At 42.5% G+C, this 16,257-nt stretch overlaps 1 protein-coding gene across 1 annotated transcript; it reads left to right on the top strand.

Annotated features, from left to right (window-relative positions):
• Positions 1–684: 684 nt before the first annotated feature.
• On the top strand, positions 685–15,239 carry LOC141101814 (uncharacterized). The gene is made up of 2 exons (XM_073591171.1): positions 685–980; positions 7,436–15,239. Exon 2 carries the CDS (start codon positions 11,106–11,108, stop codon positions 13,104–13,106), a length of 2,001 nt encoding a protein of 666 aa, XP_073447272.1. The 5' UTR covers positions 685–980; positions 7,436–11,105; the 3' UTR covers positions 13,107–15,239.
• Positions 15,240–16,257: the final 1,018 nt, after the last annotated feature.

A 16,257-nucleotide genomic window follows, 5' to 3' on the forward strand; every position in this document is an offset into this window, starting at 1 on the left:
TCTGCTGAGGCTTGCTGCTGGGTCACGGTGGCTTGCCTTGATGACCACCTCCATGTTTTTTTTTTTCTGCTGTTTGTAGGGTCTGAGCTGATTTCACCCAAGACATTCCATAGGTACACTCTTTAAATGTCAGCTTTTAGTTTTAAATGGCTTTTGTGAGTGCAAATGCACTTCTGCCCGCATCCAAGACACCAGTTGTAAGTTTTTTTTGGATTGTAGGACCGAGTGCAAAGCCGATAAACTTTAAACAAAAAGGCTTTTATTTTTCAGCAAGCAAATCAAAATAAGGCTTCCAGCAGCACACAAGCAAAAATACAAAATAAAGTCCGCTTTTCTTCAGCACAAAGTAAAAGTAAAAAAGCACATACAGTTTGTGGATGGGTCTTCACCCCAAGGTTTTAACAGTCCTTAAATCTTTTAGCAACCTCCAGCAGACTGGCAGCTCTCCAAGACAGGTGTATTCACCAACTCCTCCTCACCAACACTCCTAGCACTACTTTCTGCCTTCAAGAGCTGCTTCCTGGAGGCTCTTAACCCCGTGTGTGCTGGAATCCCTGTAGTCAGGGGTGTAGCTGGCCAGCTAAGACCTGTCCTAGGTTGCTAATGTGACTTACATGCATATACAGCTAGACCTGCTAATAACCTTAATACAGTTTATATGCTCACATGTGAGAGATAAAAGCAGGATTATTTACTGTGACTTTATATATGGATGTCATATAACAGTTGTATATTGTGTTCACAGAAGCAAACCAGAAAGCATAGAGTTAAGCCTTTGTGACTCTCAGGAGTTTTGGCCAGTCACAGCCACTCTCACACTGAGCAAGAGTTTAGGCCAATCACAGCCAGCCTTACACCTATTATGTTGTCTAGAATTTATCCTGCACATTGCTAGATCTCATTATATCAGAGAGAGTGGACCAGAACAGATTTCAAATCCAGCCAGAGTTCAGTTTTATGGAAGCAAGTGGCCAAAATAGGTATTTAATACTGTTATATATGTTACTATTGTTGTTTAATGTGATTAGAACTGTATACTGAACTAGTTATGTGTTCACTTGTAGTTCCACCAAACCAAATCAAACAAATCAAACCAAACAAACATCACCAAACAGCATAGCAAAAGTTTAAACAAGCGTGCAAACTGCAAATTGCAATATCAAACAAGTAAAACTATTTCTTAAAGGGGTTGTAAAGTTAATTTTTTTTTTTTTTTAAAATAACAAACATGTTATACTTACTTACCTTCACTGTGCAGCTCATTCTGCACAGAGTGGCCCCGAACCTGGTCTTCTGGGGTCCCTCGGCGGCTGTTTCAGCTCCTCCCCGCAAGCATTTACCACCTTAATGCGAGCTCCCTCGCACGGTGGTGAGTGCTTGCGGGCGCGCTCCCGTGATATAGCCGCTCGCTGTATCACTCGGCCCCGCCCCCCGGCGCGCCGCGTCATCAGATGTGATTGACAGCAGCGCGAGCCAATGGCTGCGCTGCTTTCAATCCATCCACTGCAGCCAATCAGCGACCAGGCTGAGCTGCAATGAAGATGACGAGGACGAGCAGCGAAGATTCGAGGCGTCAGGTAAGTAAAACGGGGGGCCTGGGGGCGGCGGTACTGTCAAAAGTTTTTTCATCTTAATGCATAGAATGCATTAAGGTGAAAAAGTTTTTACCTTTACAACCCCTTTAAGCCTCAGATATACCTCTCAGAGAGATCATAAAGTGTCTAAGGAACTTTAAAGTGAAAGTACAGATACTGAAGAGAGAAATGCATCTACCATTGTATGTAAAATGACAAGATTGAACAGTTGAATCGCCATTTTGTTATACCTTATTCAACACACGTTTGTACATGCACTGCCTGCTGCTAAAGTGTTAGTGTTATATATGAAGAAAAGCTGAAGTTAATAAAGAAGATATCATAAAGGTTTGGTGTGCTCTTTAAACCTACTGCTTCCATAGAACGGTGTTAGAGGAATTATAGAGTAAGAGATAGTCTTGTTTGAACTAAAAGGTCAGAGATTACAATTCTTCTAATGCCACAGCGCATAAGGCACTTCATAGTGCTGCGCCTGCCACAGTGGAACTATTAGTTGCCTTTGAGGGCGAAGCAATAGTGCTCCTCAACTTGCACAGAAAAGAGCGCATTTGAGCAGCAGAGCTACCATAGAGGCCAAAGAACGTGTGTTTTAGTCAATCTGCAGCCGACTCTTAACCACTTAAAGCGGGGGTCCACCTATCTATTGTTTTTTTTTTTTTTGGAGTTCATTCACAAACTTTTCTTCTCATGATTATCTACTCACATGTTCTGTGTAATAAGTCCGCCTGTGTCCGATTTCGTTGTAAAGAATAACTTATAAAATTCACTGAAGGCGGTTTCCATCTTCATTGTGGGCATTTGAAGCCCACAAGCATGTATTTCCTGGATGCAGTGAATGCTATGCTCCCAGCATTCACCGAGATGTTGTGATGACGCTGTTGCACAATGCATGCTGGGAAGCCTGAGACTAGCTCCCAGGGGACTGTGGGAGGTCTGGGAGAGGCTAGAAACACGCCTACTCCCATGGGAGGAAAACCAGGAAGTGCTAAGAAGATTAGAAAAAAAAAAAGGTAATTACGGCGATTTAAATTTTTTTACACAGCATGTCAGCATCTAGGCAAGGAAGAGAATGCATAGAGATAATGTTCAAAATTTGGGTGGAACCCCGCTTTAAGGACCGGACCATTATGCTGCTTAAGGACCAGAGGACTTTTTCCAATTTGGCACTGCGTTGCTTTAACTGCTAATTGCGCGGTCATGCAATTCTGTACCCAAACAAAATTTGCGTCCTTTTCTTCCCACAAATATAGCTGTCTTTTGATGGTATTTGATCACCTCTGCCGTTTTTATTTTTTGCGCTATACACGGAAAAAGACTGAAAATTTTGAAAAAAATGATATTTTCTAATTTTTGTTCTAAAAAAAATCCAATAAACTCAATTTTAGTCATACATTTAGGCCAAAATGTATTCAGCCACATGTCTTTGGTAAAAAAATGTCAATAAGTGTATATTTATTGGTTTGCGCGAAAGTTATAGCGCCTACAAACTAGGGTACATTTTCTGGAATTTACACAGCCTTTAATTTATGACTGCCTATGTTGTTTCTTGAGGTGCTAAAATGGCAGGGCAGTACAAAACCCCCACAAATGACCCCATTTTGGAAAGTAGACACCCCAAGGAAATTGCTGAGAGGCATGTTGAGCCCATTGAATATTCATTTTTTTTGTCCCAAGTGATTGAATAATGGCAACAACAAAAAATTACAAAAAGTTGTCACTAAATGATATATTGCCCACACAGGCCATGGGCATATGTGGAATTGCACCCCAAAATACATTTAGCTGCCTCTCCTGAGTATGGGGATACCACATGTGTGGGACTTTTTGGGAGCCTAGCCGCATACGGGGCCCCGAAAACCAATCACTGCCTTCAGGATTTCTAAGGGCGTAAATTTTTGATTTTACTCCTCACTACCTATCACAGTTTTGAAGGCCATAAAATGCCCAGATGGCATAAACCCCCCACAAATGACCCCATTTTGGAAAGTAGACACCCCAAGCTATTTGCTTTGAGGCATGTTGAGTCCATGGAATATTTTATATTTTGACACAAGTTGCGGGAAAGTGACAAATTTTTTTTTTTTTTTTTTTGCACAAAGTTGTCACTAAATGATATATTGCTCACACAGGCCATGGGCATATGTGGAATTGCACCCCAAAATACATTTAGCTGCTTCTCTTGAGTATGGGGATACCACATGTGTGGGACTTTTTAGGAGCCTAGCCGCGTACGGGGCCCCGAAAACCGATCACCGCCTTCAGGATTTCTAAGGGTGTAAATTTTTGATTTCACTCTTCACTGCCTATCACAGTTTCGGAGGCCATGGAATGCCCGGGTGGCACAAACCCCCCCCCCCCCCCAAATGACCTCATTTTGGAAAGTAGACACCCCAAGCTATTTGCTGAGAGCTTGGGGTGTAAAATTAAGCCATGGTGAGTATTTTGCAGCTCTCATTTGTTTTTGAAAATGAAGAAAGACAAGAAAATTTTTTTTTTTTTTTTTTTTTTTCAATTTTCAAAACTTTGTGACAAAAAGTGAGGTCTGCAAAATACTCACTATACCTCTCAGCAAATAGCTTGGGGTGTCTACTTTCCAAAATGGGGTCATTTGGGGGAGTTTTTTGCCACCTGGGCATTCCATGGCTTCCGAAACTGTGATAGGCAGTGAAGAGTGAAATCAAAAATTTACGCCCTTAGAAAGCCTGAAGGCGGTGCTTGGTTTTCGGGGTCCCGTGCGCGGCTAGGCTCCCAAAAAGTCCCACACATGTGGTATCCCCGTACTCAGGAGAAGCAACAGAATGTATTTTGGGGTGTAATTTCACATATTCCCATGGCATGTTTGAGCAATATATTATTTAGTGACAACTTTGTGCAAAAAAAAAAAAAAATTGTCTCTTTCCCGCAACTTGTGTCACAATATAAAATATTCCATTGATTCGACATGCCTCTCAGCAAATAGCTTGGGGTGTCTAATTTCCAAAATGGGGTCATTTGGGGGGGTTTGGAACTGTCCTGGCATTTTATGCACAACATTTAGAAGCTTATGTCACACATCACCCACTCTTCTAACCACTTGAAGACAAAGCCCTTTCTGACACTTTTTGATTACATGAAAAAAATTTTTTTTTTTTGCAAGAAAATTACTTTGAACCCCCAAACATTATATATTTTTTTAAGCAAATGCCCTACAGATTAAAATGGTGGGTGTTTCATTTTTTTTTTTCCACACAGTATTTGCGCAGCGATTTTTTTCAAATGCATTTTTTGGGGAAAAAACACACTTTTTTAAATTTTAATGCACTAAAACACACTATATTGCCCAAATGTTTGATGAAATAAAAAAGATGATCTTAGACCGAGTACATGGATACCAAACATGACATGCTTTAAAATTGCGCACAAATGTGCAGTGGCAACAAAATTAATACATTTTTAAAAGCCTTTACAGGTTACCACTTTAGATTTACAGAGGAGGTCTACTGCTAAAATTACTGCCCTCGATCTGACCTTCGTGGTGATACCTCACATGCATGGTGCAATTGCTGTTTACACTTGACGCCAGACCGACGCTTGCGTTCGCCTTAGCACGAGAGCAGGGGGGGACAGGGGTGTTTTTTTTTTTTTTCTTTATTATTTTTTTGCTTTTTTATCTTATTTTTAAACTGTTCCTTTAATTTTTTTTTTAAATCATTTTTATTGTTATCTCAGGGAATGTAAATATCCCCTATGGTAGCAATAGGTAGTGACAAGTACTCTTTTTTGAAAAAATTGGGGTCTATTAGACCCTAGATTTCTCCTCTGCCCTCAAAGCATCTGACCACACCAAGATCGGTGCTCATAGCTTCCGGTTTCTTAGGCCATAGAGATGTTTGGAGCCACTCTGGTCTCTGATCAGCTCTGTGGTCAGCTGGCTGAATCACCGGCTGCATTCTCAGGTTCCCTGTTGAGACAGGAGAGCCAGAGAAAAACACGGAAGACGGTGGGGGGGCATTCCCTCCCACTGCTGGTAAAAGCAGTCTAGAGGGTAATTAGCCTCTAGGATTGCTTTTACATGAAAGCCGACCGCTGGCTGAAAAGAATGCTACCAAGATGATACCTTAACCTGCAGGCATCATTCTGGTATAACCACTCAAAGTCGTGAATGGCGTACCTGAAGACAAAAAAATGGTTAACAATAAAGCACAGTAAACGGTAAAGTATAAAAAATTGCATACCTGAAAAGCAAACATGATAAAACATAATAACAATAAAACATTGCAGAATAGAATACAGTAAAAAAGAGCAGAACAATAGAGAGAGAGAGAACAATAAAACGACAACTATTTTTTTTTATTTTATATTTTTGTTTGTGTGTTTTTTTTTTTTTTTTTATACTTTTTTTGTAACTGTAACTTTTATAACTGTAACCGGTTCCAGGTTCGGGTCTCTCAAAATGCGATGGCATCTTGGGAGACCCTGTGAAAGTGTGCCTAGTCTGTGCAATGCTGTACCCTACGCTAATACTCAACTAGTGCATGGTAGCGTTCAAAACATTCACCAATGCAAAGACCAGGATTGTCAGGACAGGAGGGACAATAATAGCGGGTGTCACGCCTATATCCGCGCTTGCTGCAGACACAACATCTTTTTTGGGGGGGTTCGTTGGGTAGGGGTACTCGGGAGGACATAAATAAAATGCCTCTCATGCAGCCGACTGCATTTGGTTGGGGATGTGAATGGGGGACGTACGGGTGCTGCAGAAGCGGAGGGTTACCAATTAGGATTGGCGAATGTAGCAGGAAGTGCGTTATGGGCACGACGGGCCTGTGTTTGTCTTTTTGGTGGCAGCGGGACACTACTTGTGCTTGCCACCTCACCAGCTTAAACTGCACTTATGGGACTCGCCACTTCACCAAGTATTACTGCAGTGCTGGTTTGACTACGACCGGGGTGTACTAGGCCGCTGGTGCTTGCCAGTTCACCAAAACGCTACCAAAAAAACTGTTAGCGATCGCAGGGATCAGGCCTGACTCTGCGAATGCTGCAGTTATGCGTTTAGTGTTTTGTAAGTGACAGTGATTGATCGATACTGCACTTGGGTGGGCTGGGCTGGGCCGGGCGGAGGGGCAAAACGCAGGTGCTAGCAGGTATCTGGGCTGATCCCGCTAACACTGCATTTTTGGGAACCCTAAACTGCTGGGGACGCTAGTATAGATCTGATCGGATCAGATATTGATCCGTTCAGATACTATACCACTAAGGGAGGTGCTAATTTGACGCTGCCTGGGGCGACGCACATCACCGCCGGGCGATCAGGGGGCTAAACCTTTATTCGGTAATAAATGGCGGGTGCCCTGACACTATAAAAAATAAACGAACTAACCAGCGTCAACCGTAACGGTTATACGGTGATCACTGGTGAAAGGGTTAACTAGGGGGCAATCAAGGGGTTAAAACCTTTATTAGGTAGTTTATGGGGGTCCCTGTCCTTATAAAACGCTGACGGCGAACCTAAATATTTACGTCCCTAACTAGCGTCACCAGTGACACTAATACAGCGATCAGAAAAATGATCGCTTAGTGACACTGGTGACGGGGGTGATCAAGGGGTTAAAACTTTATTAGGGGGGTACCCTAGACTTAAAGGGGGCTAATACTAACTGCCCTACCACTTCTAACTGTCACAAACTGACACCATGCAGTAATCAGAAAAAAAAAAAAAACTGCTTGGTGTCAGCGTGACGGGGGGGGGGGGAGGGGTGATTGGGGGGTGATCGGGGGGGATCGGGGGTGTAAAGTGTGCCTGGCATGTTCTACTGTGTGTGTGTTTGTGCACTCACTCAGATGTCTTCTCTCCTCAGCGCCGGAACGGAAACTGCCGAGCCGAGGAAAGATATCCGCGCTTGCGCTTGTACTACACAGAGGCAGGGAAGATCCTCATTGGCTGGGAGCGATCGCGAGGGGGGCCACGATCGGATGGCCTCCCCCTCATCTCTGATCGCTGCCAAACCAAAGGCGACCGCCTCAGGCACCGGGGGGTCCGATCGGACCCCCCGCCCACGGGAAGGCAATCACGTACCAGGTACGTGATTTTGCCTGCCCGTGCCATTCTGCAAACGTATATCTGCGTGAGGCGGTCGTCAACTGGTTAAAGTGGCAGAACGGAAAAGGCAAGATAGTTACAGAAAGAGCGCCAACCCTCCTGCAATCCCTAGAGAGAGAAAGAGACGCATGGTGGGAGACCAAAGTCCAGAGCTAGAGCGCCTGCTCTGCTACGCACGAAGAGGTCACATACTGCAGCCAGCTAGTTTCCCACCACTAGGCCCAAAGCCTGCAGCACAAAGCATCGCAAGTCAGCACAAAGCATCGCAAGTCAGCACAAAGCATCGCAAGTCAGCACAAAGCATCGCAAGTCAGCACAAAGCATCGCAAGTCAGCACAAAGCATCGCAAGTCAGCACAAATCATCGCAAGTCAGCACAAATCATCGCAAGTCAGAATAGAGCATCAGATCAAGAAAGGCAAGTCTCCTTTAAGACCCTGCTCTTCAGAATAAGGTCAGAACTTTCCTTTATTATGATCATTGCACAAAGGCTTGACAAGAAAGAGACATTTTCGTGTTCAGGAATAAAAAGGACTGTAAGTAAAAAAACAGCTTGTAGTGCAAGGACTCTAAAGTATTTAAAGTGAAAGTCATTTTACTGCCTGTACCTATTGCTATTGCATTTAAAGTGAAAGTAATTTTTACTGCTTGCACCTATTGCTATTGCATTTAAAGTGAAAGTCTCCTTAATAGTCATATTGATTGTTATAGCACTTAAAGTAAAAATGTCTAAGTCTAGTATTGTTATGCCATTGTTAGAGGATACAAAGATAGATGAGATAGAAGGTGAAGAGCAAGTGAACCTGTCTGAGGTAGAAGAGTCTGATGCAGCATTAGCCATGGCCCAAACAAATATATCCCAAACAATTGAACTAAGACGCTCAGAAAGTATCAGAAAACCGACCCTAAAGATGCTGGAAAATTTGGAGCAAGAAGCAGCATTACAAGGAAAAAAGTTCAATAGAATGTATGATAAGTGGAAATGTTACATTAAAGATGTTCGTAGAAAACTAAAGCAAGAAAGTATAAAAGGAAACTTGAGTGACATGATAGAGACGGTAGAAGAATCTGAATCAGAGCTTATGGCAGCATATGTCAACCTGCGGTCATCTACGACACCTCCCCAGGATATTGTAAGGAACATGGACACACGTACTGCAGTCACTAAAGATTTAGTAAAGCTCATGAGAGAACTATCATCTGAAGCTAAATATGATGAATTTAACCACCTCAATACAGGGCACTTTCACCCCCTTCCTGCCCAAGCCATTTTTCAGTTTTCAGCGCTGTCGCACTTTGAATGACAATTGCGCGGTCATGTTACACTGTACCCTAATGAAATTTTTATCATTTTTTCCCCACAAATAGAGCTTTCTTTTGGTGGTATTTGATCACCTCTGCGGTTTTTATTTATTGCGCTATAAACAAAAGAAGAGGGACATTTTTGAAAAAACACAATATTTTTTACTTTTTGCTATAATAAATATCCAATTTTTTTTTTTTTAACAAATTTTTTCCTCAGTTTAGGCCGATACGTATTCTTCTACATATTTTTGGTAAAAAAAAATTGCGCTAAGCGTATATTGATTGGTTTGCGCAAAAGTTATAGCGTCTACAAAATAGGGGATAGATTTATAGCATTTTTATTATTTATTTATTTTTTACTAGTAATGGCGGCGATCTGCAATTTTTATTGTGACTGCGATATTGCGGCGGACATATCGGACACTTTTGACACATTTTTGGGACCATTCACATTTATACAGCGATCAATGCTATAAAATTGCATTGATTACTGTGTAAATGTGACTGGCAGGGAAGGGGTTAACACTAGGGGGCGCTCGAGGGGTTAATGTATTACCTAAGGAGGTGATTCTAACTGTGGGGGGAGGGGACTGACTGGGGGAGGTGACCGATCGCTGTCCCTGTGTACAAGGGACACACCATCGGTCTCCTCTCCTCTCTGACAGGACGTGGATCTGTGTTTACATGCACAGATCCACGCTCCTGCTCTGTTACCCGGCAATCGCGGGTGCCCGGCGGACATCGCGGCCGCCGGGCACACGCACCGGGTCCCGAGCAACGCGCGCGCCCCCTAGTGGCTCGGAAGGCGAGGACGTCATATGACGTCCTCCCAGAACAATAGAAGCCTCGTCCAGCCGTCATATGACGGTGGGCGGTGGCTTAGCGGTTAAGGCAAGAAAGAGAATGAATGATCTTTTTATGAGAGACTATGCTAGGTCTTTAGGAGGAACCACAGTCACAAGTAGGACTTCTTCCTCTAGCAGAAGTATCAGTAACATATCAGAGTTCTCAAGTACTTTAATAGCAAAAAGAAAGGAACTTGTCGAACAACTTGCTGTCAAGAAAGCAGAAATTGAAATGGAATCCGCAATTGAGGCACAGCGTATACGAATAGCAGAAATGGAAAGGCTGAAGGAAGTTAAGATTATAGAAGCCAGACTAAGAGTACACGAAGAGGACATGAATAGTAATCATAAGTCCAAATCTGTACTAAGTGAAGATGCAGACTCCTGCTTCCTTTCATACGCCCAGGAGAATGGAAAGAAATCGCCAATATGTAATGAAGAAAAAAGTCATTGCCCTTCCATCCCTCCTCAGAAAAACGAAAAGAGAGACTCACCCAATTCAGAACTAAGTGAAAGAATAAACAGGATAATTCTGTTCCTAGATGTCACCACAACGATCAGGAGAATGTTGCAACTACTACTGTACTACTGTATTTTCAGGAGACATACTGAAGTTCGTAGAGTGGAAAGCAAGTTTTGAAATGATCATTGAGCATTATTGCTCCAGCCAGTTGACAAGTTATTCTACCTTCAGAAATATGTTGGTGGAGAAGATAAAGAAAGAAAAAGAAAGTTCTTGAAGGTAACTTCTATAGAACAGACGAAGAAGCATACAAGCAAGCTTGGGAAAAGTTTAAATGCAAGATATGGTCATCCTTTCTTAGTGCAAAGAGCCTTTAGGGAGAAATTGAATAACTGGCCTAAAATAGGTCCTAAAGAACATTTCAAACTCCAAGAGTATGGTGACTTCCTGCAAGCATGCAGCAATGCCATCCCACATGTACGAGGACTAAGGCTAAGCTACCTGAAGAAGTGGCTTCTAGATGGAATCGCTATGTGACCAAACCGTTAGATCTAAGTAAGAACTTCCCAAGTTTTGAAAAGTTCTCTGAGTTTGTTAATAAGGAAGCACGAATAGCATGTAATCCAGTAACAGCATCTTACGCCCTAAAATCCTTAGAAGAAAGGCCTGCGAGAGATATAAGACGTGCAAGAGCAACTAGCTTTGCAACCGACACAACAGCTAAAGGTCTAGATACCTACAAGAGCAAGTTCAAAGTCACTACTGGGATCAGTAGAGAGACAGAACCGACAAATCCTCAGACTACCTTTTAAGTGTATGTTCTGTGGAGAGAACTACTCTATACACAAGTGCCAACAATTGAAGGAGAAATCCCCAAATGAAAAGAAAAAGTTTCTACTTGATAACCAACTGTGTTTTGGGTGCCTAAGAAAAGGCCATATTACTAAGGAGTGTAAGAAAAGGGCCACATGCAGCGTGTGCAAAGGACGCCATCCTACACCACTACATGAAGAACGTCCAAAGAAGGATAAATCCTCAATACCTAAAGATGCTGAGGAAGAAAAGAAAGCATCGGTATTCTCTTGCAGAGTGTGGGAAAGCAACGGCACATCAATGGTTGTACCAGTGTGCATTTCAAATCCTAAAAGGAAGAATAAGATGGCATATGCCTATGCACTAGTGGATGCCCAAAGCGATGTCCCCTTCATTGATCAAGAAATCTGCAAGAAATTACAAGTGGCTACAGAACCAGTGAAGCTCAAACTCACCACAATGACGGGGAGAGACACATTAGTGAACAGTCAAAGGGTCAAAGGATTGAGAGTTAGAGGACTTCATTCAAACCTCACATTGGATCTACCTCCAGCTTATACGAAAGACGATATACCTCTAGATCGAGATCGCATACCTACCTGTGAAACAACCAAAAAATGGGAACACTTATCTGTCATATCCCATGAAATGTCCCCGCTGAAGGAGTTTGGTGTTGGACTGTTGATAGGTTATGATTGTCTCGAAGCTTTGGTGCCACGAAGGGTAATCACAGGAGGAAAGGGTGAACCCTACACTGTTCAAACTGATCTAGGATGGGGCATTGTTGGAGGAAAACAGCAGATTGCAAACTCAAGACAGGTGACAGTATTGTGTCATCAAATATCTGTCCAAGAGTTAACAGCTGTAAGTTCAGCGGCAGTAATCAAGATCCTTGAATCTGACTTTGCAGACATAAGTTCTAAAGAAATACCCCGTGAAAGTCACACAGAATTGTCTATGGGTGATCCAGAAGTAAAAATTGTACAAACATTGAGCACTGCCGCCAAATGTCAAGATGACATACTTGAAAGACTAGCCAGATGTTCAAGATGGAATACAGTCATAAACGTAGTAGCTCGAATTCAACGTTTGGCAAAGGGAATCAGAAAGAAGGAATCACTGAATGTAGAGGAAAGGATGAAAGCCGAAGAAACAGTAATAAGACTCATTCAACAGAGATTCTATAGTGAAGAGTTAAAGAAACTTAGTCAAGAATCCAAAAGGCTTCCCAACAACCACCAATTGTACAAACTTAATCTTGTTCTACAGGATGGTATACTGAAGGTGGGAGGGAGACTGGAAAATGCATCGTTACCCAGCAGAGTGAAGCATCCAGCAATTCTACCCAAAAATTCTACCTTCACAAGATTGATTATCGATCACTACCACAACAAATCTTTGCATCAAGGAAGAAGCTTTACCCAGAACTGTTTGAGAGAAGGTGGTTACTGGATAGTAAAGGGAAGCAAAGTTATAGCAAAGTATATAAGTATATGTGTAACCTGCAGAAAGGCACGTAGACCTACTGAAGAACAAAGAATGGCAGATTTACCAGTAGATCGTGTAAACCCATCACCACCATTTCTTTATAGTGGAATGGATTGTTTCGGACGATTCATCACCAAGCAAAACCGCAAGGAGTACAAGAGATATGGACTAATATTTACATGTCTAAGTTCCAGAGCAATTCATCTGGAAATGTTAGAAGATATGTCAACTGACGCATTCATTAATGCCTTGAGATGTTTCTTAGCCATTAGAGGTACTGTCAGAAAGCTTAGATCTGACCAAGGATCTAATTTTGTTGGAGCAAAGAATGAATTGAAGAAAGCTCTAAAAGAGAGCGATAAAGAAAAGGTAACTGAGTATTTGTCGCTGAATCAATGTGATTTTTATATGAATGCTCCACATGCAAGCCACACAGGAGGAGTTTGGGAAAGACTATTTAGAACTGTAAGAAATGTGTTAAGTTCAGTGTTGAGAAAGAGAGCTCCGAAAGAATAGATGATGTTTCACTTAGGACCTTATTCTATGAAGTAATGTCTATGGTTAACAGTCGTCCACTTATAGTTGACAATATCAATGATCCAACAAGTTTGGAACCTTTAACTCCCAACCATCTACTTCATCTTAAGTCTGATTACATACAACCACCACCTGGCAAGTTTATCAAAGAGGATTTATATGCCAAAAAGAGATGGTGAAGAAGTCAATATCTATCAGAACAGTTTTGGAATAGATGGAGGAAAGAGTACTTAGCCAATCTTACGTTAAGAAGTAAATGGCAAACACCCAGAAGAAATGTACAAGTTGGTGACATAGTATTAGTGAAAGAAGAAGATTTACCTAGAGGTCAATGGAAATTGGCCAGAGTTCTAGAAGTTCAAAAAGATAAAGACGGACTAGTAAGAAGAGCATTGTTACAAATAGGAGACTCAAAACTTGACAAAGAGGGAAAACATCTCACTATTCCACTCAAGTTGGAACGTACTATACAGCAGTTAGTTGTTCTTCTTGAAAGTGATAAAAGACACTTGGAAGTTGAGAATCTGATGGAAAATTCCCTAAATTCATGTTCAAACCCTACAATAGAGAACATAGAATTATAGGCAATTTTGGTGGGAGTGTAGCTGGCCAGCTAAGACCTGTCCTAGGTTGCTAATGTGACTTATATGCATATACAGCTAGACCTGCTAATAACCTTAATACAGTTTATATGCTCACACGTGAGAGATAAAAGCAGAATTATTTACTGTGACTTTATATATGGATGTCATATAACAGTTGTATATTGTGTTCACAGAAGCAAACCAGAAAGCATAGAGTTAATCCTTTGTGACTCTCAGCAGTTTTGGCCAGTCACAGCCACTCTCACACTGAGCAAGAGTTTAGGCCAATCACAGCCAGCCTTACACCTATTATTTTGTCTAGTGTTTATCCAGCACATTGCTAGATCTCATATCAGAGAGAGTGGACCAGAACAGATTGCAGATCCAGCCAGAGTTCAGTTTTATGGAAGCAAGTGGCCAAAATAGGTATTTAATACAGTTCTATATGTTACTATTGTTATATAATGTGATTAGAACTGTATACTGAACTAGTTATGTGTTCACTTGTAGTTCCATCAAACCAAACAAACATCACCAAACAGCATAGCAAAAGTTTAAACAAGCAAACAAGCGTGCAAACTGCAAATTGCAATATCAAACAAGTAAAACTATTTCTTAAGCCTCAGATATACCTCTGAGAGAGATCATAAAGTGTCTAAGGAACTTTAAAGTGAAAGTACAGATACTGAAGAGAGAAATACATCTACCATTGTATGTAAAATGACAAGATTGAACAACTGAATTGCCATTTTGTTATACCTTATTCAACACACGTTTGTACATGCACTGCCTGCTGCTAAATCGTTAGTGCTATATATGAAGAAAAGCTGAAGTTAATAAAGAAGATATCATAAAGGTTTGGTGTGCTCTTTAAACCTACTGCTTCCAAAGAATGGCGCTAGAGGAATTATAGAGTAAGAGATAGTCTTGTTTGAACTAAAAGGTCAGAGATTACAATTCTTCTAATGCCACAGCGCATAAGACACTTCATAGTGCTGCGCCTGCCACAAGGGGTGGAGGCTCTTTCCCACCCAAATATCACTTCAGAGCCTCCGAAATTCCGGGTCCCAAATATCTCTCTATTAACACAGAAAAACTGCGAGTCAGTCCTCCCCTGATTACAGCTATTCACGGGAATTCCTTACCCATCCTGGGTGACCCCCTGAATACTACCACACTTCCCTTAAAGGGACCATAACCCAAATATCGGTGCTATATAGCACCCGTCCAGGACCCAACCTTGGCGTCCTGTACACCTCGTAAACCATAAAACTAATATCCAATATTAATATTGGAGAAGGTAATCATTGTTTAATATTGCACTAACCCACCTAGGCCCACAAAGGGGCTAGAGCGACACTGTGAGACGCCCACAAGGAGGCGTTCCCCCGGGGGCGGACCAGGGGGGCACTTTAAAGATGATGCTATTGTAGGAAATAATAAAAATGAGGTATAAGCGGCTGTAGAGGCAGGGTTCTTTGAAAAAGACAGCCACCCATGTGCATCAGGTCAGGGTAGAGAATGGTGAGGGACCGGGAAAAAAGAGAGGGGGGGGAAGAAAGGGGGAAGGGAAGGAAAGGAGGGAACAGAGATAAAGAAGAAAGGGAAGAGGGGGGGGGAAGGAAAAAACAAGGCAGAAAAAGGGGGGGAGAGGGGGAGAAAGGAAAGGGGGGCAAGGAAAGGGGAACCTGGAGAGTAGGGGGGAAGAAGGGAAGGAGGGAACCGGGGGAAGGGGCGGCGGGGGACATAAACAAAGAGGGAAACAAAGGAAGGGGGGGGGAAACAAGCGGGGGGGAGAGAGGAAAAAAGGGGGGGGGAGGAAAAAGAAAGGAAGAGAGGGAGGGAAAAGACAAAAAAAACCCTGCTGGACAACTAACCACAGATTTATATCGTAAACCCACAGCGGGCAACACACTGTTGCACGCTTCCAGCTCACATCCCCGCCCTTTGATCCGCAGTATCCCTTATGCTCAATATTTGAGATTAAAAAGGAACTGCACAGAGGACGTAGACAAGCAAACGCTCTACGCACACGCCTCCTGGCTAGAGGCTATAATCGGACCACTCTGAGGAAAGCCTTTAATAAGGCCCTTGCTCAAGACCGACAAACATTATTATTTGGCCCTCCACGTCCCAAAAAACCTTATATGACCAAGATCATCACAAAATTCTCTACCCATCACCACCAGCTACGCAACATACTATCAAACCATTGGCACATTCTGACCGACCACCATACACTCAGGAAATATATTAAACCAACCCCTGACTTGGTCTTTAGAAGGGCCACCTCTTTGAGGGACAGGCTCACTCACAGCCATTACAAAATCCCCATATCTGGCCCAAGAGAACCCAGAGGCACCTTTAAGTGTGGTAACTGCCCACACTGCCCCTGGATCCAAGAGGGACAACAATTTTTACTCCCAAACGGTGAGATGTTCTTTCCAAAACACTCAGCCCATTGCGGTACACGAGGTGTAATTTACCTGATGACCTGCGCTTGCAGCGCTTTTTATGTGGGAAAAACGATCAGGGAGCTGCGGCAG

This window comes from Aquarana catesbeiana, linkage group LG06, assembly GCF_042186555.1.
Source record: "Aquarana catesbeiana isolate 2022-GZ linkage group LG06, ASM4218655v1, whole genome shotgun sequence".
Lineage (NCBI taxonomy): Eukaryota > Metazoa > Chordata > Amphibia > Anura > Ranidae > Aquarana > Aquarana catesbeiana.